Source organism: Pleurodeles waltl, chromosome 3_1 (genome assembly GCF_031143425.1).
Source record: "Pleurodeles waltl isolate 20211129_DDA chromosome 3_1, aPleWal1.hap1.20221129, whole genome shotgun sequence".
Taxonomy (NCBI): Eukaryota; Metazoa; Chordata; class Amphibia; order Caudata; family Salamandridae; genus Pleurodeles; species Pleurodeles waltl.
The window spans coordinates 1,997,403,043-1,997,429,191 of record NC_090440.1 but is presented as its reverse complement, the minus strand read 5'-3'; the positions used below and the strand labels follow the sequence as shown (position 1 = coordinate 1,997,429,191).

The following is a 26,149-nucleotide window of genomic DNA, read 5'->3' as shown; positions in this document are numbered from 1 at the left end:
TACATAACGTTGTGAACTAAACTTGTCACTATGCAACAGATTGAACACTACCACTATTTTGCCAGGGGCTTAAACACCTGCTATTAGAAATGGCATCTTATGTAATTTCTGAATTAGAAGCACCCACTGAAGCAGTTCATTTAAAAAAGGTCTTTGTTTATCTCACCGTTTAAAATGTTTGTAAGTGTGTGTGTGTAGCAATTTATTTTAAAAAGTAGTTTTTACAAATTATCATTTAAAACCCAATTCAGTCAAAAATAAGTGCAATAAAATTAAAGACCATTAAAAAAAAAAAAAAAAAAATAATAGTGAAACAGATTCAAACCCTAAATAAGGGATGTACGAAACTAATATTGTAACTTATTGAGCCACTATATAGCCTTCACCTATCCTACAGATTAGTGGAAATCATTAGATATTAAACAGGGGAAACAAGTGATACAAGTAAGTTCAGTCAGAAAATCCAAGTTATGTTCTGCAAATTAACCCAAACTTAGTGCCAACAGAACCAGGTCGGAAAGACTTCAGTAGTCTAAAAATATATAAAAACACTTTAAAACGAATAACTGGAATCATTTTTAGTGGAGAAGGAGTAACAGCAGGACTAGCGCTGGTTTTGTGAGATCTGAACTCCATGCGCAAATGGTTAACCTATCCTTATTGGCCCTTGATGTTTGGGTGACACAAAAAGTATGCAAAACAGTGATGAATGGAATGCTTGAATGAATCTTAGCCACTTGTAATCACTCTGGCTGCATCGCAATCCATTGTTATTTTGCACACAGTCCTCAGTTTTTCACCAAGCTATCTGCAAATGATTTCTTGACCCTGCTCCAATAGGAACAGTCGAACCCGAACTGCCGAGCCTGGTTCTCCCTAAACCAGAACACAAGCAACACAGGACCCGTTTCACACTAGTTATAAGCTCTTCAGCCGGGTACAGCTTGGTTCTAGTGACAGTGTGCATTGAACCCACATTTGGGCATACTCGTTCCACTTGGATTGACAAAATAAGCAGACAAAACAGCGATGTATGGAATGCTTGAATTAATCACGGTCACTGGTAATCTCTCAGGTCGCATCCCTATCCATCTTAATTTTGCACACCATGCCACCTCAGTTTGGACCCAGCTATATCCAAATCAGTCTTGACCCTTCTCCAATTGAAACACTCCAGCCTGAACTGCCAATCCAGATCCTCCCTGATCTGGAACACAAGCAACCCAGGACTAGTTTTGCCCTAGTTATGGGCTCATCAGCCATGTACAACTTGGGTCCAGTGACACAGCGTACCTGGCTTGGCAGTTCGGGCTGGACTGTTCTGATTGGAGCAGGGTCAAGAATGATTTGCAGATAGCTGAGTCCAAACTGAGGAGTAATACGCTTCTAGTAGAAATATTACTATGGGTTGATCCAAAGTTTATGATCTGTATGCTTGTAATATAATAGTGGTTAATGGATAATTATTAGATCTTTAATTTACTTTGTTGCAATTTACATTTAAAAGAGATTATTGATAAGATTTGTGACATTGTAACACCCACATAGACATTAAAAACACCTCAACAATATCACTATGGAGAACTAATTGTTTGCATCAACTCGGTTATATCATTGTTGTAAAAAACTTTACACACAACTGTTTTTATTGTGTAGAGACACAGCTAATATAAGTGAGACTGTACTTGTAAATGTTTCTCAATTAACCAACATAATGTCAGTACTTTGAACCAATATTTTGCACCCATTCACGTTCCTCATAATATTATGATATTTCGGTGTCAAAAGTTATTTGGGTCTCCCTTCTAAAATCTTCTCTGGGAATACTGCTTGGAAGTTGCCCAGGTTCTGGCAGTGTGAACAAGGTTGGATTTCATAAAGTATGTGTCTTCTTATAACTACTAAGTATGTGTTATAGGTGCAGAACCCTTTCTTTAGCCAGTGCCATAGAAGAGTCTAGCTGTAGTACCTTACCAGAGCTGGCAGGTGGCTTTCAGGAGCAAACTGAGCTAGAGTATTTTGCTGTATTAGCCTGATTTGTAAGTGATCCGAACCTTGACTCGGTGTTTGATGAAATAACATGTAAAATGTCTTTCCACCACTTCTCTTAGTACCAGTTGCCAGGACTGTACTTGTTGACATGGAGCCAAAAGTCATCAACCAAACCTTGTCTATGGCCACCAGGTCCGGGCGCTGGAAATACGATTATCAATCACAATTTTGCCAGAAACAGGGATCAGGAAACAACTGGGCAAACGGGTATAATTTATTTTTTAAACTCTCCTTGTACTTTGTTATAAAGCTGATGCTAAAATGTGTTTTTTTTTCAATGTTTTCTGCACTGCAGTCTTTTAGTATTGGTTTTATTAAATCAATTTACAGTGAAAAAAATATAAATAGGTCTGAACTCTGACACATTACAATCAAAGCCTCTGGTATTAGTAAGTGTGGGGTCCTGAGTTTTTTTTTTTTTATTGCTGATGAACGGTGGTATATATTTAAACCAAAGAAATACATCACCCCCCCAACCACTGCCCTCTAAACACACAACATTGACAACAACTACAGTGTTGTATCTGCTTTGCCAATGCCAGTGTATTTCACTTAAGGCAGTAGAGGATAAGTCCTGTGGGAGTGGAAATTCTTTGGTACCTTCGAACATGGCTGCCTGTATTCAATGTAGGGGCCCTAATGCACTACATCAGTCTCCCTATACTTGAAAAGCATTTTTTATGCCATTTACATTGGCTTCAAGTAATGCATCATTTACAGCTGGCATTTTTCAGCTGATCTCCCTTTTGTCCTTCCATTGTAAGTGTTCCTCAATCTGAAAAAGACTCCCACTAAATGTTCCTCAATCTGAAAAAGACTCCCACAGAGGAAAAGCTTCAGAAAAAAAGTTGTTGTTTAGACATCAACATCAACACCATTCTCTTTAACATGGATTGTTGACTTGAAACCCACAGTGTCATGTTTTGGGGGATCAGCACGTACATGTTCGCCGTTGAACGAGGGACTGCTGCACTGATCGACAACACTCACCATCTCCCTCAATGCTGACAATCACAACTGCATTCTTTCTCTCACCACTACGCAGCAGACAGTCAACATCAGCAGTGCCGTCTACAGCATCAAAAAGACCTACATCACTGTCAACTTATCCACCATCGATGTAGAAAAAAGCTTGTACAACGTCAAATCTGTCTCATTTGACGTCAAGAAGAACTCCAGTTGTGTTATCTTCTATCACCTACCACGCATTCTGCAGCTTCACAACAATATTTCGGGGAACAAGGCTTGCAAGTGGATGAAAATAAAGATCTAACTTTTTTACCACTTTGTCCTTTGAAGCTGATAATTCCACTGGAAATCTCATTCAAACACATCTAGAACCATTAGTCCATTCACCTGTCAAAAGGGTTTCTAGACTTTCATATCTCCAGTCAGAAAATAGAAACCTGCTTCACTATTAAAACTACACCATCCAGAACACCGTCCAATAAGAAGTATAGATCTTACTCTCTCTGTAGATCATAATCAAGATCATCTTACACTGCCTTAACGAATGCATCCTATACATTGACATCACCGGCACAGTAGCCATCTACAATATCTCCTGTAGATGATATACTGATGTTCCTGGATGTCTTAATTAAGCATCACTTTAGACAATCCTCAACTAGCAGTCTCTGTTATTCTAGAAATACTTCAACTAAGAGCAACACCAAGACCTTCTTTGCCTCCTGTACCAGGTTTGCTGGATTTTGTAGAAGAGAAACTTCAGACTCTCGCGACTGTAAAAGCTGCTGCTCCCCAACTTTTAAAGAAGTATACGTCTTCTCTGCAAGACCTTGACCTAGATTTTGACTCCATCATAACAGCAGTCAGAAGAAAACATGCCTCCGCTTCAGAATCCATTGCTCCCCCAGACAGAGAAAGCAAAATAGTGCACGCCATGGGAAAGAAAGATATGCGGCATAGCTTCCACATATCTAAAGAACACCAGTGCAGCAGCTCTCCTTGGAAGACATAACAGGGAGATGTGATACTGCATGAAAGTTATTGTCTCCGACTTACCATCTCATTGACAATAAGTTTTCTTTATAAATGGGTAAAGAAAGGTTCTTTATTCTCGAATCAATCAATAAGTGCTGCAGTTGATTCACATTAGCTGTCTACGACAGCATATTGTCACAAAATCTCATTAAGGAGATCATCATGGCTTTGTGTATACTCTTTGAAACCTGAAACACAGTTACAAATTGCAAGTTTACCGTTTTCAGGTTCAACACACTTCAGACAGCACACGGAAGACAAAATGATTAGGATGAAGCAGAAATCTTAAAAGCTGTAAAGCTAGAAGAATAGAAAAAAGTGTAAACATCAGTACTAACTAATGAATAAAAGGTTTCCCTATCAGAGGCCTCAAACCCTTAAATGGCCATACCAACCTCAACCGCAGCAGAGGCAACCACAGAGACAATACCAAAGGAAATATAAAAAAAAGTAAATCAACTCCTCCAAAATCCTCGCTCTCCAGAGGACGAAACTCTTAAAGTGAGAGCAAACAATGAAAATCAGACACCCGCTACAGGTTCCCACTCTTGTCACATGAGGTGTGACATTATTTCTGGAACAGTGGAGAAACATAACTACCTACAGCACTCGAAGACTGGTGTTGTCAGTTTGTTCGTACATGCATGTTTTTAGCATGCACACTGTTAGTGTGCCCTAATTGTGCCTACAATACAGACAGATGAGTACTAGCTGTCATTCAGAAGGGATACTCAATCCAATTCAGGATTATTCGTTTTTCTGTTCCACTAAAACCACCATTGTGTCATCTGTCTGACCTACAAGACCAAACACGACTATTACTTAAAAAACAGGCAATAGAAAATGTTCCACGAAACCCACCCACTTAAGGAATCTATCCAGAATATTTTCTTGTGCTACAGAAAAGCCAACCAAAACAATTTTGTCCGATTCTAGAGCTTCAGTTCATAAACATATTTAGCATCTAAATATTTAGAATGTTATCTATTCATCAAATCTGCTCGCCCACAAGAGGCAACTGGTTATGTACAATAGTTGTGCAAGAAGCATACTTCACCTTCCAATTTCCTGTCCGCACACTTTGAATTCTTGTAGGAAACAAACACTGTCAGCATACTGGTCTGAAATCAGCACCACAAACTTTCTCAAAATGCATGGTAGTAGGCGCAGTTCAACGATTGGCTGATAAATGTGCAGATTTGAAGAGTATGAACAATCCCTCAGTTTGTAAAGTATCACTCCTAAGATCCATGGCATTCTGCATATTTATGGTACCAAATGCAAGACTGTTCATGAGACCTCTTCAACAATGTAACCGGGCATTCATGCACTGCAGGAGCACAGTGCTATCAGTAGTAACACTTAGAGATATTTGGAGGGCTAAATCAGTCCATCTATGAAGTAAATCTTTAGATATTGGACACAAGGTTGCAGTTCTTTTGTCCATGAGAACAGAGTGTTCAATTTATATATCATTCATTGAAATGATGAGTACAAGTGTACAGGTTCTGCTACAGTGTTCACTTTTATTTTTCCTCAAATGAAAGCTTCATTGATATTTGGCACCAGGTCTCTGGCTACTCTAGGTGACTGAGATAAATGCTGACTCCCCAGAGGTGGTCCAACTTAATGAGCATTTGTAGTTTACAAAACACTGGTCTCTGAGGAGCTGCCACTACTTCAGAGCAAATGTACTAATGGCATTCTAAAGCTGTACCAAACATAAGCAGGATTCAACAATTTTATGTCACCTATTCAGATTTTCCCTTTTGTTGATATGTTTGAGTAGTGCCAGTAGACAATCTCTGTTTATTTTGTATGTTCTAGATACTGCGTGCATGGACCCAAGCACAAGGAATCCATCATGAACCTCGTTCGCAAAGAGGCAGAAAAGTGTGATCGCCTCAGTGGGTTTTTTACTACCATGAGCATGGCAGGTGGCACCGGATCAGGGCTGGGAACATATGTGACCCAATGTTTGCGAGATGCCTATCCCAACAGTTGTCTGCTCAACCAGGTTATTTGGCCTTATGGAACTGGGGAGGTAACTAGCCCCCTTTCTTTCCTGTACCTTCACATTAGCTTTCAGTGTTAAGTTTGAAATACTCATTTGTATTTCTTGTGTTGTTGTTTGTTAAAGTGTATACTGCTACGCTTATAGTTAGTCTCCACAGGCAGCCTTGAAATGGTACGCTATGCATAGCACAATGATAACTTGCATTGTACATACTTGGTACATTGTTGAAATGGTGGGTGTAGTTCAGGGACCTGATATACTGAAGTCCTTCCCTTGAGACTTCTGTAATTTGAAAAAGCCTCTCAATTGTTTTTGCTTGATAAAGTGAATTACATTCATAATAGACACGTTGGGACTGACAAAGGTGTTGCTTAATTTATGCCCATATGAACCTCGTTTGGTGTTGTATATGAATATTAACACGGCCTTGCCACCTACATTTTCCCAAGGAACCAGAAATGAGCCTAACACTAAAGGAAACCAGATTTGCTTTGGGTTGTGTTGTGTATTTATTTGTCAGCACTCATTTACCTAGGACCAGAGGCTGAAATGGTTCTCTACCATGGATTCGTCATTAATTTTCCTAAACACTACCTATGCCTCCAAGCAGGACCCGGAACAGAGAAGGAAATCTTGCTAAGCAAAGGAAGAACTTAGCACCAATGTAAAAAAATATTTGCCCCCCACCTCCCCTTTTGTATTTTAGACCAGCTGTTTATGCAAAATCTTAAAACATCTTGTAAAAAATGAAAACGTGGGTATGGGAAGAAAAGCATGTTAAGGTCATTGCAGGCCTTGGGGGTCTATTGCCTTTCAGAGTTTCCGGTTTGTTTTATCATTAGTAAGGGTAAGTGCAGCTAAGGGGACATAGAAGAGCTGTTCTACAACTAAATACTTACTGCACTTCTCATTATAGTACACCAAACACCTTCCTTACAGGGAGAGCACCATTCTGCAAGCCCCTTGATATCACAAGAGAGTGCCAACATTAACAGAGACATAAGGTGTACAACAGAGACTTCATGAGGAGGTTCTTGAGGTGGGATGGTGGCAGTTGCTGGAGTTTCCCATGAGTTGTTCTTAACATTGAAGTTATGTCAACCACACGACATAGAATTTAGGCCAAGGAAAATGGCTACATCGAATGGGCAAACCAAAATCCAGACAAGATTTGCTACGTATTCTGGCTTTGGCAGGCACTGCATGGTGCACAAGCCAATTTTAGCACTTGGGAGAAGCCTATGAGTGGGTTATACAGCAGAATGCCAGAGTTAGATGGCAGTAGTAAACAGTGTATTACAGAAGTGATGGATAGCTCTTAACATCATCCATTTGGGCTATTGAGGAGCTGTCACTACTTTCAGAGCACCATCCCACTTGTGTGCTATGCCAGCATATGGCCAAACCACCAGCGAGTCAGATTTCTGGAGGAAAACATCTTCTGCGATCCATGCATCTAGATCATTAGACGTCATGCCTTAAAAGAGCAATGCATCATAACACCATCCAACCAGATGCATAGTTTCTTTTAGTGTCTGTAGGAAGCTGTCTCTGTACATACTATATCAAAATGAGAAATAGTGTGCACAGAGTCCAGGGGTTCCCCAGATGCTTAACAAAGGCTAAAGTAGATAATACTTATGCTCTCTTTTGTGGTAGTGTGGTCGAGCAGTTAGGCTCATCAGAGGGTAGTGCAAAGCATTTGTTGTACACACACAGTCAATAAATGAGGCACACACTCTACTAATTCCAGGCAAATGTGTTTGTATAGGAAAAATGTATTTTGTTACTTTATTTCTAGAACCAAAAGGATTTTGTTGTAGGTAAGTACATTTGCAAGTAAGTATCAAACATATATATCAAAGACACTTTGTTTAGATTTCGTAAATAAAACAGTTTACAGGCAAGTAACACTTTTCATTTTTAAATTGCAATTTTCAGAGCAGTCGTATAGGGGGGTAAAAGTGTTAGTGCAGTTTTGAGGTAAGTACTTGACTTACAGTTCCAGTCTCCGGGAGTTAGGATGTCCATAGGTCGGGGTTCAGGGTGACCCCAAACTTACACCACCAGCAACCCAGGGCCGGCCGGGTGCAAAAGTCAAAGCTGAAGGTAGAGTTAGAATGAGATCCTATGGAGACTGGGGAACTCAGAAACAGATTTGCTAGCAGGTAAGTACCCGTGACTTCGGAGGGCAGACCTGGTGGGTGTGGGGGGAGACAGGTCAGCACCAAACACACACCCTCAGTGGCACAGGGGCGGCCGGGTGCAATGTGCAAACACAGCGTCGGGGCTCCCAATGCTTTTCAATAAGGGGATCCCGGGGGTTACAAAGATGCTGCAGGCTGGGTCCAGGGGGTCGGTTCTGGAAAACCACAGGCTGGACAAGGAAGAGGGCTGCCTGCTGAATGTTGTTTGACCTGTGGTCGGATTCCCCAAGGCCAGAGTGCTGCAGGTGCAGGGGTACCTATAGGCGTCGGGAATCTTCATCTGGTTCTCTCGCTGTTGGGGGGATCTTCCAGATTTAGGCTGCAGGTGCCATCATGTTGGCCAGGAGGGGTCAAACCAGGGTAGATATAAGGTTTGAATCGCCTGGGAACCTACTTTGGACCGGGGGCCATCTGGACACGGGCCATGGGCGTCGGGTGCGGAGTGTGCAGGACTCGCAGATCCTGGGCAATTCTGGAGTCCTTTTAGATGGTTTCTTCAGGACAGGGCTGCTGTCCTCTGGAGTTCTTGGTCCTCTGGTGGGCAGGCAGTCCTCAGGGGGTTTGGAGAGGTTGCTGGTCCTGCAGGATGCGTCACCTTTTGGTAGCAGAGTCCTTGAAGCTGCAGACAGGCCGGTAGGGCTGGGGCCAAGTCAGTTGTCATCTGGAGTTCTTCCCTGCTGGGGGTTCGGCTTAGCAGTCCTCCTTCTTTCTTCTTCTTGTTGAGGTTGCCAGGAATCTGGTGAGCTAGGTTCAGGGGAGCCCTCAAATCCTAGGTTTAGGAGTGTTACAGGGATCAGAAGGCAGTAGCCAGTGGCTACTGTCCCTTAGGGTGGCTACACCCTTCCTGTGCCCATTCCCTTTGGGGAGGGGGACACACTCCTAACCCTACTGATCCCTGGCCTCCAACCCAAGCTGGAGGTTTCTGCAGGGAGGGGGTCACTTAAGCTCTGGACACCTTAGGGGTGGTCCTAGCTGGAGTGGTCACTCCTCCCTCTTTTACCTAGTTTTCCTGATGGACTTGCTGCCAAAAGTGGGGTTTGTCCAGGTGGGGGTGGGGGGGAGGGAACATCTCCACTACCTGGAGTGCCCTGGGGAACTTTAACAGGAGGCCTTTGAGGCTCACCGCCAAGTATTCGCCAAGTTCCTGGAGGGGGAGGTGTGAAGCACCTCCACCCAGAGCGGGCATTGTTTCTGGTCTAAGAGAGCACAAAGGCTCTCACCCCATGAGGTCAAAAACCTGTCTTATAGTGGCAGGCTGGCACAGACTGCTCATCCTTACACTAAAGGGTTGGTTAAAATACAGGGCACATCTCTAAGATGCACTCTGGGTGCATTGTACAATTAATTCAACACTGTCATCCATGTGGGTTTATTGAGCTGAGAAGTTTGTACCAAACTTCCCAGCCTTCAGTGAAGCCATCATAGAGCTGTGGAGTTTGAGATGACAAACTCCCAGCCCCTGTACTTAATATGGTCACACTGCACTTAAAATCACAAAGAATGGACGTAGACACTGTAGGGACATATTGCTAATGCAGCTATGCAATCGCCTATGGTATAGTGCACCTTGCCCTTGGGCTGTAAGGCCTGCTTGAGGGGTGACTTACCGATGCCACAGGCAGTGGTTGGTGGGCATGGCACCCTGAGAGGGATGCCATGTCAACTTTACCTTTTTCTCCCCACCAGCATACAAAAGCTGCAGTGGTAGTGTGTATGTGGATGGCGAGGGGCCCCTTAGGGTAGCACAATACATGCTGCAGCCCTTAGGGGCCCTCCCTGGTCACCAGGCCCTTGGTACTACTGGTACCTTTTACAAGGGTCTTGTCTGTGTGCCAGGGGTGTGCCAATTGTGGAAACAATGGTACAGTTTTAGGGAAAGAACACTGGTGCTGGGTCCTGGTTAGCAGGTTCCCAGCACACTTTGTCAAGTCAACATCAATATCAGCCAAAAAGTGTTGGGGGGGTAACCATGCCAAAAGGGGCACTTTCCTACAGTTTCAGTGGAAATTGGTTTTGATCATGATGTACAAACTTGACAAAAAGCACAATACTAAATGCTGCCAAACAGTTTGTCTCACCGCCAGAAGTTATGCTACCAAAGTATAACCCTTCCAGTGTGGGGGCGTGGCCAGCCAAAATGGCAGAGTAGATGTGCCTCTGCTGCGCTCTGTCCAAGAGGGAAGAAATCCTGCAGCGTAAAGCTTCCTATCTACGTGACCCAGCATATTCCCTACATAGGGGACCATTGGCACCATAAATTAATGAAGCTGCTCCGATTGCTGGTGGTGGTGCTGACGGTGGCCCAACTCCCTGGGTCAGGCTGAGAGCAGCCCTTCTGCTCCTTGCAAGCATACTGGCATCTTGTGGGGCCCCTGGCGGTGCACTACTATCAGTGGACTCATGCCCTGCTCGACGTCCTCGATGGGGGCCAGCAGCGGCGGTTGTGGCGCAGAGGCGGCTCTGAGACTTGAGCTGCCCGAGAGGTAATGGCGACCCGGGTCGGCGCAGACTGGGAAGCAGTGGCAGCAGAATGTGGATCCCGAGGCTTGCACACCTTGGCCTGAAATGAAAAGAGGTAGGAGAGGGCAGCAGTGGGGAGCACAATGGACGCTGATGCAGCAAGAGAGAGGATCGCAGTGCACATTGCCCTTGTTTTGGAGGGCCTGGTTTGGTATGCTCCGGGCCGGGGGTGCCTGCCATTTTGAAGTCGCTACACAATTGAGTCTACAAACTTCTCTGAGATTCTGGACGGGGCTGAGTTCTTCGCCTTAGGGGCGCCCTACCCCTGAAAAGCTTGATTTGGGAGCCCCTACGCCACCGGGCACGAGCCCTAGTCTAAGTAATCCCTGTGAGAGTGCGGCCTCCCCCTGGTGTCCTCCGGCATGAAGAAGGACAAGGGTGCAAACTCCATCCAGGCCAATACCATCATCCAGTACACGATTCCGGGTCCGACCCCCACCGAGAAGGGGGCGGAGAATGCTATGGCCCAGGAACTCGGAACCCCTCCCCCCCCCACCCAGTCACCCGACAGACATTGCTGAAATTCTAGCTGCGATACAGTGTACCAGACAGGCCCTAGAGTTTAAAATGGGCATCATGGCCATGGATATCAATCAGCTCCTAATGGACTTACGTAAAGTAGCAGAGCGGGTGACCACCACTAAAGAAGATGTTGCTGCCCTTAAACTAGAAATTAAGGAACTTAAAACAACGGTGATTGGCTTTAATTGCAGTGCGACTCGAGCGGCGGAGCAAATGGAAGATCTGGAGGGGCGCTCCTGGCGAAACAACCTGCGATTTATTGGCCTTCCAGAAAAAGCAGAAGGCCCCTCTGCTGAACTATTTCTTGAGGAATGGATAACGGCCACGCTCCAGCACAGGCACCTTTCAAAAGTATTCTCAGTTGAGCGGGCACATAGAGAATTGGTGCCAATGCTTTGCCTTGGGGGAGCTTCTTAGGGCACAGATAGCCCGCATGTTTAACTACTGGGACCGTGACATTAGATTACTAAACGTTTGCATCCACTGTCTACCTCGATATGAGGATAAGCAAATACTCATCTTCGCAGAATACACAAAACGAGTACAAGACCTATGAAACACATTTCTATCCGTAACAAGACACCTGAGGGAGCAGAATATCAAATACAGTTTAATGTACTCAGCCAGACTACGCATACAACATGAAGGTAAAGTGCACATCTATGACACACCAATGGCAGTAACGCAGTGGCTTGAGTCCCTGGAATTACCCTGTGTTAGTCATTTTATGGAGTGGACCGGAGCAGGCGAGGCATGGCACACGACAATCGCAACATATCAAACCGCCACCTCCAGGCCCAGATGGATTAAAGATAAAAAAAAGGTTTGAAAGAGCGTATCTTGGTTGATCCTAATGGGACACTGCGATTGGCAATTTGAAAGAACATATCTTGGTTGATCCTAAAGGGACACTGCAAGCAACATTAGAGTCGATGGAAACGCAGAATCCCTACTCTCAGTTGAGCCATATCCCGGAGACGCCAACAGACTAACTTGGAATGGGGCAATCACTGTGATGCAGCTTGGACCCAGATACTTCGACTTGGCGTTGAGGAGGAGAAGTTCACAGACTGGCAATACTGTGTTGTGTATATATTGGCAAGCCGGGTTAAATTTACCTCTTGATGGGCAGATACCAGGGGCAAGACAGCCATGACTTGCTGAGCCCCAACAGGGATCGCAAAGAGTGGATGTCTTGGCAGGATAATCTACTTCAGTTGCTCACCACTAGGTACATAAGTTGATTGGGTGGGGCAGTGAGGGCGGTTGGGATGGAGTTTGGGGTCTTCTACAGCTGCTTGTTGAGTCAACAGAGACCACAGCTACAGCCCGAGGGAGGGTTAGGGGTGACATTCAAGTTTTGGACTGTTTATACAGTTTTTCTTAGCAATGAGACTTGCTTCCATTATTATTCAACTACTTTCCTACCAATACGAAATGTACGTGTTGCCTACACAAGTGCGTCCGACTAGAATGAGTAACTGCAAATACACTAAATATAAAATGATAACCTGGAACGTCAGGGGTCTGCAAAATCCCATAAAGCAGAATAGGGTGTATCCATATTTGTGCTGCAATGACTTTGCAGTGGAGTTTCTACAGGAGACCCACATATGGGGAGACTAAATCACCTCTTTAAGAAGACGCTGGAGAGGACAAACCTATGCCATGTCCTACTCGGGCTACCCCCGTGGGGGGGGGGGTCCTGATTTGGGTTCCCCTAGGGATACCATTTCACCATATACAGACCCGGATGGATGATACGTTATACAGGAGGACATCTTGGAGGTACACAATTTATGTCTTATATATGCGCCAAATACAGATGACAAAACTTTTTGGGTGAGATACTTTTAGCAGTGCAGAGTTCACTAGATGCACAGGAGACTTCAAATGTGTCGTCGATGGCACAACAGACAGATCCCCTCCCTGACAGGACACAAAACCACACTTGACAGCTGCCTTGAGACAAACTATGACCCATCTTGGACTTGTAGATGTCTGGCGGGTGCAACACCTGAATGCACAGGAGTACTCCTGTTAAATCCCAGCAGCAAAAACACATAGCAGACTGGACTATTTCATGATTCAAGCAGCTGCGACGAATAGAGTGCGCAAGACATGTTACCCAGCTCACTATATTTCAGATCATTCTCCCCTATTACTTAAATACACCCTAGAGAGACTGATACCCAGAGTGCCCTTATAGGGACTTAACGCAGAGGCATTGGTGGATGGAGCTTTCCAGCAGACAGTGCCTCCGCATGCATCATCCTGGACATCCCCCGCCACAGCCATATTACAGCCCAACTGAAAGACCTGCACTGGCTGCTCGTCAACAAGAGAATCACGTTCAATCTCCTCACCCATGCTCACAAGGCACTACACAACACCGGACCAGAATACCTCAACAGATGGCTCTCCTTCTACACCCCGACCCAACAGCTTTGCTCCGCTGACCTTGCCACTGCCCCACGCATCCACAGAATGACCGGCGGCGGCAGATCGTTCTCCCACCTCGCCGCCAAGAAATGGAACACTCTTCCCACCCACCTACAACAGACACAGGACCTTCTTACCTTCAGGAGACACCTCAAGACTTGGCTGTTCCATCAGTAGCAACCCACCCCACCCCACCCCACCAGCGCCTTGAGACCCTCATTGGTGAGTAGTGCGCTTTACAAATGCTTTGATTGATTGAGATACTATCAAACGCTATTTTGACAGAAACTGTAATAGTACAACCCTTAGGGCAACTGAGTGGGAGGCAATAAAGTGGTACTGAGGTGTGTGTGTGTATGGCGACGACGGTTGGGACATGTCCGACACTTAAAGAAGACATAACATGTCATGAAGAAGCATTGAAGGACCTGGAACAGGCACTTACAGATGACAATACTCTAGAGGTAATATGGGACAAACAGCGCTCTAACCTATGTGACCTGTGGGATCAGTTAGAGACGCATAAACCCCAGACTGGGCGTAGAAGATGCTACATGGGGGGGAGACAAGGCAGACCGCTTACTGGCGTGCCTGATACGGTCAGAGACATCAGTCCATCCAATACTTAAAGACAGGGATGGGTGTACGGTGTCCACACAAAAGGCGATCAATTATGTTTTTATGGCACACTTGAGTGAGACATATACTGAGACATCACCAGTGGCAGACTACCAACAGTTGCCAGGCTACCTCGCAGACCTCCTACTGACACAACTCACCTCTGACAATAGGGAGATGCTGGAGGCAGAGGTAACCAGACAGGAACTGCTCCAAGTCATCGACGTGCTGAAAAATGCCAAATTGCCGGGTGGAGATGGATTCTCGACGGAATTCTACAAAACTTACGCTGGCAAAATAGTAGATCACCTCTTAACAGTATACAACAAGGCCCTTGGACATGGGGTCCTGCCAAACTCTGAGGGAAGCCCTTATTGTTCTAATACCTAAACCGGGGAAGAACCTGCTAGAAGCTAGCTCATATAGACCTAAATTTATGCTAAATATAGATTTAAAAATCCTCAGACCAGTCTGGATTCATACTGCATTGAAATACATCACCTAATCTTTGCCGATTGATACACATGATGCACGCTTCAGTGCTGGCGGACGACCAGTATGCTATAGCCCTATTAGACACAGAGCGAGCATTTGACTCTGTCCAATGGAACTATTTATGGCAGGTCCTGAACAGAGCGGGGCTGGGACGAAGATATATTCATTGGATAAAACTCCTATACCATGGTCCGTGAGCATGTACGGACTGGCAGGTATGTTTTGGCAGAAATCCTATTACAGCAGGGCACCAGGCAATTATGCCCCCTGTCCTTGCTCTTATTTGCTCTTTCATTAGACCCCTGGCATGTCAACTCTGTCAGACACTGTACCTCTGTGGTGTAAAAGTGGGGAACACAACACATGTAGTGTCCCCATGTGCGGATGATGCACAGTTGTATTTGCGTCAACCGGACATTTCCTGTCCCATATTATTGCAGGTGATGGCTGAGGTTTGGGAGTTCTCGGGCTTGCAAGTGAACAGGACAAAATCAGTCTTTTTTCCCTTGGGTAGGCTGAGGGAGGTGAAGTACACCCGGTTACCCAAGGTGGGGATATCCTGGCAAACAGATAGGGTTAAATATCTCAGAATGTATATTACTTATGATGAACAACTGGCATATGACCTCAGTTTGTGCTGAGTGCTGCAGGGCATGCGCTCCTCAATAACATTTTGGAACATACTAAAATTGTCCCTGATGGGTAAAATATCCCTGATAAAAATGGTGGTGCTGCCTGGTAGTGCTGCCTAGATGCCTGTACGTCCTACAAGGGACCATGTATGAACTGCCATGTAGGGTGTTCCATGAGCTTGATAGCCTACTAATAGAGTTATTGTGGGCTACTGGACGGAAGAGAGTAAGCCTCAAGGTGCGTCGGCATGAATGGGGAAAAGGGGGGGAATGGAAGTCCCTGATCTGGAGCTGTACTATTTGGCATCGCAGTTACAGCACGCAATCTACTGGCTGGACGCAGAGCCTAGCTGGTAGAGAGGGCCTAATTCGATGGGGGACTACAGCTTGGTGTGTTGCTGATGCGAGGAGGAGCAATCCCGGACACGTTTTCCCATATTATTCGACTGATGGGCCGATTATGGGAGGAAGCAGTGAGATGGGTGTTGGTTAAGGCTCCATACGCCCCCGGCCTTGATACGTGGATGATACGCCCGTTTGAACAGATATCTGGGGTGATGGCTGTAGATCATTGGCAGGAGGGAGGCTGCCTTATGCTCATGGACCTGTACCCGGAAAGGTCCTTTATCACTCTCGCTGATGCGATATAGATGCATTAGTTAAGGGACAATTTCATCAATATGCAAAGCTGGCAGCTATGGTGTGGCAGCTTTGGTTGACCTTTCCTGACGCCATGACCCCTCTGAGACACTGGTGACACAGTTATCTTTGGTGGGATGTTGAGGACATGCTACACAATTATACCAGGCACTGCATGCAGATGGGAGACTGGCCCTGCTCCGTGTCGAGGAGGCGTGGCAGGAGGTCAGTGGAGAAACATTTGCAGCCAAAGACCGTACTAACATACAAGCAGCAACACGCATGGTCTTCATCAGTGCCCGCTTTAAACTCATCCAGTACAATATGGTCCACATGGCGTACCTTTCCCCAAAGCGGCTTCGTGCCATATATCCAACTAGGCCACCTGATTGCCACAGGTGTGCGGACATGGAGGCTGACGTTTTGCACGTGGTGTGGAGTTATCCACATATAACATACTGGACAGCCATGTTGAGTAGCATTCAGGAAGTAACAGGGTGGACTGTGCCAAGCACAGTGAAGCAGTGCATTCTTGGACTACACCCAGATAACCCTCTCCATTCCTCCCCCCCCCCCAAAAAAAAAAAACGGAGTCGCCGCTTCACAGTGCTAGGATTGGTGGTGGCCAAACGTCAGATAGCAATTAGGTGGAAGGACTGGCGGAGAGATCTGATGGTATAGGTGGGGGCGGAAGCAGGCCACAGGCGAAGGGTTCGCACAGACGACCAGCTACTAGATGATATCCTTGCCTGGGAGACATTGGTACAGGCCCTGGCGGACTGTGCAGATGGCTAGGACAAGCGGGACCCAATTTATGGGGCCTCCGACGCTACATGAGAGGCGTGCCCTCTTGCAGACCACAAGTACCTACAGAAAGCCCTGATGACAATTGTAGGGAAATACTGATAGGCTGACTATTATGACATAGCTGTAAAGAAAATTGAAAGCACTGGGGTGGGCAGGTTGTTGGGGTTGTGGGGGATAAAGTTATGTTTGGACCCACCATTTGCTATATATCATAATGTTGGTGCACTGCCAGATGCTAATCTTATTGAACTCAATGCACGATGCCTGTGGTGGATACTGTTTATTACAATGCACAACTATGCACATCTCAAAACACAGGACCATTGAGATGCGGAAATAAAATGAAGCATTAAAGTGCTACTGGAATTTACCGATACACTATATTATCCTGGACGAACTGTTAATTGGATATGTACCACTATATACTGATAAGTGTGTTCGCTTTGTTTACTAAAAAAACAATAAAGAAATATATTTTTTTTTAAAAACTTAAGTGTGTAGTGTCTTCTACCACAATGAATTAAAAACTCCAAAAGAACTTTTCTTCATTCGTCCAACTTGAAAAGTGACTTGCTAGGTTAGGAACTCATTACGTCTGAAAGGCACATTTCAGAAGTATTCCCAGATGTTTGGATGACAGACAGCGTTTATGACACACCATGAGGAAAACAAAATGTTCACTAATATGTGCAATGGAATTGAAAGGCTTGCAATAATTTATGATGGATTAAACCCAGATCTGTAACTGGGTGTGAATGTTTGCATTGTCCACCATCTGTTCTTTTTGCTTTTGTTGCCCTAAGTGGAAAGGGTAAGCCCAGTCATGGGTCCCTTGCTCGCTGTGCCGCTGGATTCAAGCTATCCTTGCTGATGAGGGGTGATACCCTGAAACCGATCCCAGGATGCTTGTTTCCGGTCCAGGGAGGGCCTGGCCTGGCCTGGCAGTTCGGGCTGGACTGTTCCCATAGGGAGCAGAATCAAGACTGATTTGTGTATGGCTGTGTCCAAACTGGGGTGGTGTGGTGAGCAAAAAAAAAAAAAACAATGATTTAGACCCGGATCTATAACTAGGGTGAATGTTTGATTTTATTCAGCATTCTGTCCATTATCTGTTCTTTTTTGCTTTTGTTGTCCTACGTGGGAAGGGTATGCCCAGACGTGGGACCCATGCTCACTGTGCGATTAGATTCAAGCAAGCCTGGCTGATGAGGGGTAATACCCTGAAACCGGTCTTAGGATGCCTGTTTCCCATCTAGGGAGGACCTGTCCCGGCAGTTTATGGTGGACTGTTTCCATGGGGAGAGGTGTGAAGACTGATTTGCATATGGCTAGTCCCAAACTGGGGTGGTGTGGTGAGCAAAAAAAACAAAAATAAAAACGATGGATTAAACCCAGATCTGTGAATGGTGGTGAATGTTTGATTTGTTAAGCATTCCATCCATCATCTGTTTTACTACTGGAGCACTGATTAATTCTAAGGATGCAAAATAGTAAGGAACCTTTATCAATGTGAAGTAATTCTATTCCTGCCAGTTCAGTACAGTCACCACTTCTCTTTTCTTTGTCTTTTAGGTTATTGTCCAGAACTACAATGCTATCCTTACTCTTTCTCACCTGTACCAGTCATCTGATGCGCTTCTCATTCATGAAAATGATATTGTCCACAAGATTTGTTCTCAACTTATGAATATCAAACAGATCTCCTTCAGGGATGTAAATAAAGTGATAGCACATCAGCTGGGGAGTGTGCTCCAGCCCGCGTGTTCCTCCGAAGAGGCCACACAGTACAGCAGAAACCCTCTAGGTATTTGCTACACCTCATCCATATAACTGGTGGCATGTTACACAACTATTGTTTAACGCTTTTTCAAAGGATGTTTTTGTGCATAAGAACTCATTGTGCTTATCTGGCTCCTCCTTTTCTCTTTTTACTGGAAACTTTTAACGACCTTTTAGCAAGAACAAAAATTGGTAGAATGGCCTAATAGTTCTTATAAAATATTATTTATGTACACATATATTGCTCTCGGCTGTCTCTCCTGTCATTTATATAGCTGTAAATAACAAGTGTTACTGCTAACCAGCCGAATTACACTCTGAGTTTGAAGCATGCAATGATGGAAGGATGGATCTTCCCTGTGGGATTCGAAATTGTGATCTGCATGTGGCATGCTGCTCTCAATAGTAGGTGCTAACTCACTGAGTCATCTTAGTGATGAAGTCTTCTCGACCATGATCGATCCATTAAGAGCACCAGTTAATTTTCTTCTGGACAGGCCCTTTTGTAAATATTACCAATATATGGATTAAATTTGTACTTTTCTTATGGGAACGTGTTTGGGTTATTCATTGGTGAAAAAGGCAGCCCAGGTTCTTATCCGACCTTTCTCATTTAATGAAAGAGAGAGATCCTGGGCAAATAAGTCTGCCGCCCTATGCCGATTTGTTTTAAATGCATGAATTAGAGCGCTGGGAAGATACTGATAAACCATAGGTGCTGTACTAAAATCTGAATTTTTTTAAATATTTACAAGTACAGCAAAACTTGAGGCTCCAAGTTGAATCACAAGTACATGTTGTTACTTGCGACATCATAGATAAACAACAATTTTAGGCCGTGCTGTGATAGCATAATGTTCTAGATTGCACTTTGAACAACACACCTACTTTTGCACTCTTCTTGCCCAGTTCAATGACTTTAGTATTTTAGGCTTCCTCTTTGAATTGTGTTTTTTGTTTAGGAACTGAAAAGCTAAAAAGCTAAGTGTGCATTGCAGCACTGTGTGATGGGGTAGAGTCTGACAACTGTAAGTTCTTATCTGGAGATTTCTAAGGAAGTCTGTTCAGAAATGCCTTTGGTCTCAGCCTAGTTGCTGTTTATGCATTATGAATTATTTCAGCTTTGTACATTTTTCAGTATGTACTAATTCCTCGATATTTGGCCATGTGAAAAATGTGGCTTCCCTAGTTACAGATTTATTTCATGAATGTGTGTGATTACTAATGGAATCTGATTGTTTTTCTCCACTTAAGTAGTGTCAAAAGAGGAATAAACTTACTAACCTTACTCCAAGTATGCCCTGTCACAATTGAGCTGTGGCGCTAGTTGAAATTGATTTAGTGGGGCGAAAAAATATTTCTGTTGACAGTGGTCTTATTTTGTGTAACATCAGGGACAATTGAACTGATGAGGATATAGGAGGTGGGTAGTCTCCAAAGCACCCTCTAAAAGACAATGCTTGTCCTCTGCTGAACTTCCAGTGTGTCCTAATATCTGGGAAAGCACATTTCTATAGTGCATTGTCAGCTAGAGGATAATTGCATCAGAAATGTTAAGTATATCACTGTGCCTGCAATCAATATTAATAAATAAGGTAAAAAAGAAAGTAATGTAAGAAAGTATAAGTAATACCAACTCTCCCATTCGTACAATTGTAAAACATATATGAAACACATAAGAAAGGGGCAGATGTAAGAAACTTTTTAGCATTTGCAAACCCAACACTTAATTTGTGGGTTTGCAGCCACCAAAATGGTTTTCCCTATGCTCAAATCCCATTTGATCTTTATCTAAAAAAAAAATGGGTCTGCGATTAGATACCAAATTGTAGTTTTGAAGGGGCATGTTGGGAGCACCCTTTATAAATTTAGATTCGGTGTCAGGCATTCTAGTGGTCTGCAACCATTATTCCTGTTGTAAACCTTTAAAAAGTTACCATCCATAAAGCTGCAAAGGAAAATCATTTGTGCATTTTTGTAAAAGTTTCTGGAGCAGTAGGGAGTTGTCTAGGGGAACACAACTCACTCTCAAGTGAAACATACAAAAAAGAAAGGTTTTTTGTTAAGAGCAGATCCGTTTTCTTTAAGAAAAACAGGCTGCTTTAAAAAAAAGTTTGCTTTAAACACGACAGACATGGTGATCTTGATCACTTGCTGGCCACTATCCCTGTGATTGTGGCAAATCAGTCTGAGTTGCAAGTGGTAACTTCACTCATCAATATTAATGGAGTAGGTCGGATTGCGACCCAGTCTGAATCAGAATTTTGTGAACCAGTGTAGGAAGCTGGCTCTGTATATACTATCTCAAAGTGAGAGATAGTGTGCACTGAGTCCAGGGGTTCCCATTAGAGGTTGATAGTGGCAATAATAGATAATACTATTGCTCTATTTGTGGTAATGTGGTCGAGCAGTTAGGCTTATCAGAGGGTAGTGTTAAGCATTTGTTGTACGCACACAGGCAATAAATAGGAACACAAACTCAAAGACCTAGCTCCAGGCCAATAGGTTTTATAAAGAAATATTTTATTTTCTTAATTTATTTTTGAACCACAAGATTCAGATTGCAGATAAGTACATAAATTGTTCCTGGGGGAGGTAAGTAAAGGTTGTTTTTTTGGGTAATTAAAGCACTTACCAGTTCAATCTCCAGGGCATAGGCAGCCCACCGTTGGGGGTTCAAGTTAACCCCAAACACCCAGAACCTACAACACAGGGCCAGTCAGGTGCAGAGGTCTAAGAGGGGCCAAGATAACATAGTTGCCTGTGGAGACTAGGGGTGCCCCGATTCTGCTAGCAGGTAAGTACCTGCATCCTCTGGGAGCAGACCAGGCTTTTTTTAGAGCACTATGGGGGTCCCAAATAGGCACACAAAATACACCCTCAGCGGCACACATGCGGCCGGGTGCAGTTTGAAACAAGGTGTTGGGCTTTATATTGAAATCAATGGAGGGACCCGGGGTCACTCTGACTATGCAGGCAGGGCAAAGTGGGGGCTTCTTGGGCCAGCCACCGACTGGGCAAAGATGAGGGCTGCATGCTTGTCCACTCCTGCACCGGTAATTGGTTCCTCTCGGGCCTGGGGGTGGCGGGTGCAGTGCTTCTTCCAGGCATCGTGCTCTTTGTTACCGGGCAGTCGCGGTCAGGGGAGTCCTGGATTCTCTCTGCAGGCGTCATTGTGGGGGTACATGGAGGTCGTCTCAGGGTGGACAAGTTGTTGGAGTCGCCTGGGGGTCCTCTCTGCAGTGTTGGTTTCTCTGGACACGGGCCTGGGGTGTTGGGTGCAGAATGGTGGGGTCTCACGCTTCAGGAGTGAGGTGGGAGTCCCTTTAAAAATGGTTTCCTCTTTGTTGCTTTGGACGGAGCCGCTGTTCACTGAAGTTTCTTGGTCCTTTGGAATTGCAGGGCAGTCCTCTGAGTCGGCAGAGTCCGCTGGTCTCGCTGGATGCGTCACTGTTGCAGGTTCATTGAGTCTGGCGACAGGCCGGTAGGGCTGGTGACAAGTCAGTTGTTGTCTCCGTCGTCTCTGCAGGGCTTTCAGGTCTGCAGTCTTTCTTCTTGTTTCAGATCATCAGGAATCTGATTTCCTGGGTTCAGGGTCGCCCCTAAATACTAGATTTAGGGGTGTGTTTAGGGCTACTGTCCCTGAGGATGGCTACACCCTCCTTGTGCCTCATCCCTTCAGGGAGGGGGGTTGTAGCCGGACGTCTCCCGACGCCGGTTCACGGAAAGATACGGCAGCTGGGATGGAATACCCCGGGGGCACCCGAGAAGCTTGGGACGTCATGACGTCGGACGCCATGCACGTCATGAGGATAATGGAAAAAAAGGACAGCGGATCAAAGGGAACGAGAAAGAGAGAGAGAGAGAGACGCCCGCGGAGCCCAACAAGGAGAAAACGAACGGCGAACCGCGCGCACCGGCATCGAGGCTCGCCAAGCAGGAGAGGAGCGACTCCGAAAAGGAGAAAGACTCTGGGGACCTCCCGCCCCTCCTCCAGTGAAGTCGGGAGATTGCCGAGAAGCCGGCCACGTCCCTGGAGGGGCGTGGCCCCCACAGGTACGATCGCACCGCAAGTGGGAGTGGGGCTCAGGATGGTTACTGGGACTAAGGGGGGCTAAGGGGAAAGGATTGAGGTCTTGCAAGGAAGGGGAAACGGTCTAAAGGGAACCATTAAAGCCCTCTAACCTCACAGAAACCCAACCCTAAAATAATAGCTGCTACCAAAGAGAAGGGGATTTCGACGAACGCACGGGGAAGAGAAACACAAGACAAAAGTAATCCCTCACCTACCTGCACTCATGCCTATTCCCCCACCACCCTACTAAACCTGAAAGATCATAGATACTTACTTGGTCCCCACTTACCTGTTCTTTATTTTCTTCTTTATTCTGGGGAACCTGGCCCGCTGACATAAGGGAAGACCGGAACCTTCTCCAAGTGGACCAGACAACACCAGGACCATTACCCGAACCCTGAAAGAGAAAAGGGATTTTTTTTTTTATTGTTTGCGTTGATGGATTAAACCCTTACTGACATTGCAAACGGTTGATAACTCCATCTTAAAAACGAACAGAAATAAATTAGTAACCCCTTGAGTACGCGTCTGTCGCCTTCTTCCAATATCCCTCCAATCCTGGATAAAGAACCCGTCACAGGGGTATATCCCTAATCCTATTGGGCTAAATCCTCCGAAGCAAGATGGAGGATTTTCTAAGGAGGGGGTCACCTTAGGGGTGGACCTGGCCGAGGGGGTGACTCCTCCTTGTTTTTCTCATTATCTCCCCGGACTTGCCGCCAAAAGTGTGTGGGATGGGGTGTCCGGGGAGCGGGCATCTCCACCAGCTGGAGTATCCTGGGGCATTGTAACACGCAGACTGAGCCTCACTGCTAGGTGTTACAGTTCCTTCGGGGGGAGGTGTGAAGCACCACCCAGTACAGGCTTTGTTTCTGGCCCCAAAGAGCACAAAGGCTCTCACCCCAGGGGGTCAGAAACTCTTCTCTCAGTGGCAGACTGGCTCAGACTAGTCAGTCCTGCACTGAACGACTGGGTAAAATACAGGGGGCATCTCTAAGATGCCCTCTGTGTGCATTTTTTCATAAATCCAGCACTGGCATCAGTGTGGGTTTATTATTCTGAGAAATTTGATACCAAACTTCCAAGTATTCAGTGTAGCCATTATGGAATTGTGGAGTTCGTTTTGACAAACTCCCAGACCATATACTTAATATGGCCACATTGTACTTACAGTGTCTAAGAATGGACTTAGACACTGTAGGGGCATATTACTCATGCAGCTATGCCCTCGCCTGTGGTTTAGTGCACCCTGCCTTAGGGCTTTAAAGCCTGCTAGAGGGGTGACTTACCTATGCCACAGGCAGTATTTTGTGTGCATGACATCCTGAGGGGGATGCCATGTCTACTTTGCCTTTTTCTCCCCACCAACACACACATTCTGCAATGGCAGTGTGCATGTGTTAGGTGAGGAGTCCCATAGGTTGGCACCATACATGCTGCTGCCCTTGGGGACCTTTCCTGGCCACAGGGCCCTTGGTACCACTGGTACCTTTTACAAGGAACTTATCTGTGTGCCAGGGGTATGCCAATTGTGGAGCAATGGTACATTTTTGGTGAAAGAACACTGGTGCTGGGGCCTGGTTAGCAGAGACCCAGTACACTTCTTAGTCAAGTCAGCATCAATATGAGGCCAAAAGTGTGTGTGTGGGGGGGGGGGTGGAACTGCAACCAGGAGACATTTTCCTACATTTCTCCTATGCAGAGTAGTTACTCCTCCAGATCCTTTTCTGTTTCCTACAGTTCTTTTTCGTTTATCTGAGATTGGGGGAGAATCAAGGGGCTGTCAGTTTATTTCTAAAATATTTAATGGATTTAACAGGAACCAATATATTAAGAGCTAGATTGAGCCCCTCCCTATATTCATCAGCAGCAGTGTTTGAGTTGCCTATCAAGGATGGTTGGGTTGCCTCCAAAATATGACTGAGCTCACGCAGGTTTATTTTATTCCAAGCCCTTACTAACTCAGTCTGTCCTGGATGGATTCTTGGTATTGGGTTTGCCTGAGTCGAAGTTAAAACTAAACCCCCACCACCATGTGATGTGACCAAGTGAGGGGAAAGATTTCTTCCAGCTGTTGATCTGGATGATTTGTAAAAATGCCATCCAGAATGCATCTGGCAGAGTGTGTAACACCATTGCCCCTTTGAAGGTGGTTGTAACAAGTTAAATTATCAATCAAGATTTTGGTATCTCTCAGGGTTGTGGAATTTAATAAAATATCTTCTTGTCCATAGCACAGGTTGCTTCATAAATCTACTTGGCCTGTAAAAAAATATACTTGCCCCTTTGGTGCCATGCAGTGTGGTGGCAAATTATGGCAGCAGTCTCATACTAGAGCTCTGATAATCTCCTCTCTGATTATGGCAGGGCTTGTACTATAGTAGGGCTTGAATACTAGCAATTTCTTTTTTTGCCACCTTTACACAGATCTACCTACTTGAGCCGGAGGTAGAGGTAAGCAATAGTGCCTTTGTTAGTCTGTGCAAACCTAATAATGTGCATGTTTTAAAGGTCTCACCAGCTCTTCTCTAATCATTTCCCATACTGCAAAAAGTTGGAAATTTACTCCTGACAAGGGTCAGAAGTAAAACTTCTTCCAGAGTTGGGAAAAAGTAGTTAAAGGGAAAGTGAACTTGTAAATGCTCAACAGAGTTTTGCATGAGCAAATCTACACCTTTATATTCGCTTGTGCTAAAATATAGTTCACAAATATTTTTTAGGACTACGGTTTCCTGGTTAACTTCTGTAAATTCTTGTGAATGCATGAAATACATAAATCTGCACTAATGGGAAGAACTATACCATGGGTGCACTTTTGTGATTTTCTTTAAGAATTGAGCCCCTAATTATGTTTGGTGTTAACCAAGACCTTTTGTTTTATTAAAATTATATCTCTCTCTATCCATCTATCTGCTGGCTTCACTGTGACTATCCGACTTGCAGAACGCGCTCCTACTCAGCATCTGGATACACTCACATGTGACAAGTTCCATGCTCTATAAATTTATGTTACATTACATTACATTACAGTGATCACAATCTGCTCTTTCAGAAGGAGCATACCAGCACACAAGTAGTTTTGTTCAGTGCCAGGAACTACTGTGGCAATGTGTGCTAATTGCAACCAAAAATATTTTTGCTGTCTGCTATTCGTTACAAAGGTGAGTGCCCAGAAGCTCCCACAACAAAGTTTTACAAACCATGCCTAAACAGACACACATTGACAAAAGACTGACAACCAATGTTGGACCGATTCGCTTTGCCAATGCATGTTTATATTCATGTTTTCCATAATCTTATTGAAACTGGTTACAGTGACTTTCCAGTATGAATATCTTTT

General features: G+C 44.9%; 1 protein-coding gene across 4 annotated transcripts in view; it reads left to right on the top strand.

Moving 5' to 3' along the window:
* The window catches only part of TUBD1 (tubulin delta 1), a 122,218-nt gene that overhangs the window by 26,907 nt on the left and 69,162 nt on the right, over window positions 1-26,149 (top strand). For 3 of the 4 annotated variants that reach the window (XR_011201659.1, XM_069226437.1, XM_069226436.1), the window contains exons 4-6: window positions 2,112-2,259; window positions 5,884-6,100; window positions 18,528-18,759. Coding sequence is in view for 3 of the 4 variants with exons in the window: in XM_069226437.1 (XP_069082538.1) it covers window positions 2,112-2,259; window positions 5,884-6,100; window positions 18,528-18,759 (597 nt within the window). In the remaining variant the exon portion in view is untranslated. Of the gene's footprint in view, window positions 1-2,111; window positions 2,260-5,883; window positions 6,101-18,527; window positions 18,760-26,149 lie in introns of those variants that run through there. The other variant, XM_069226438.1, reaches the window with a different exon arrangement.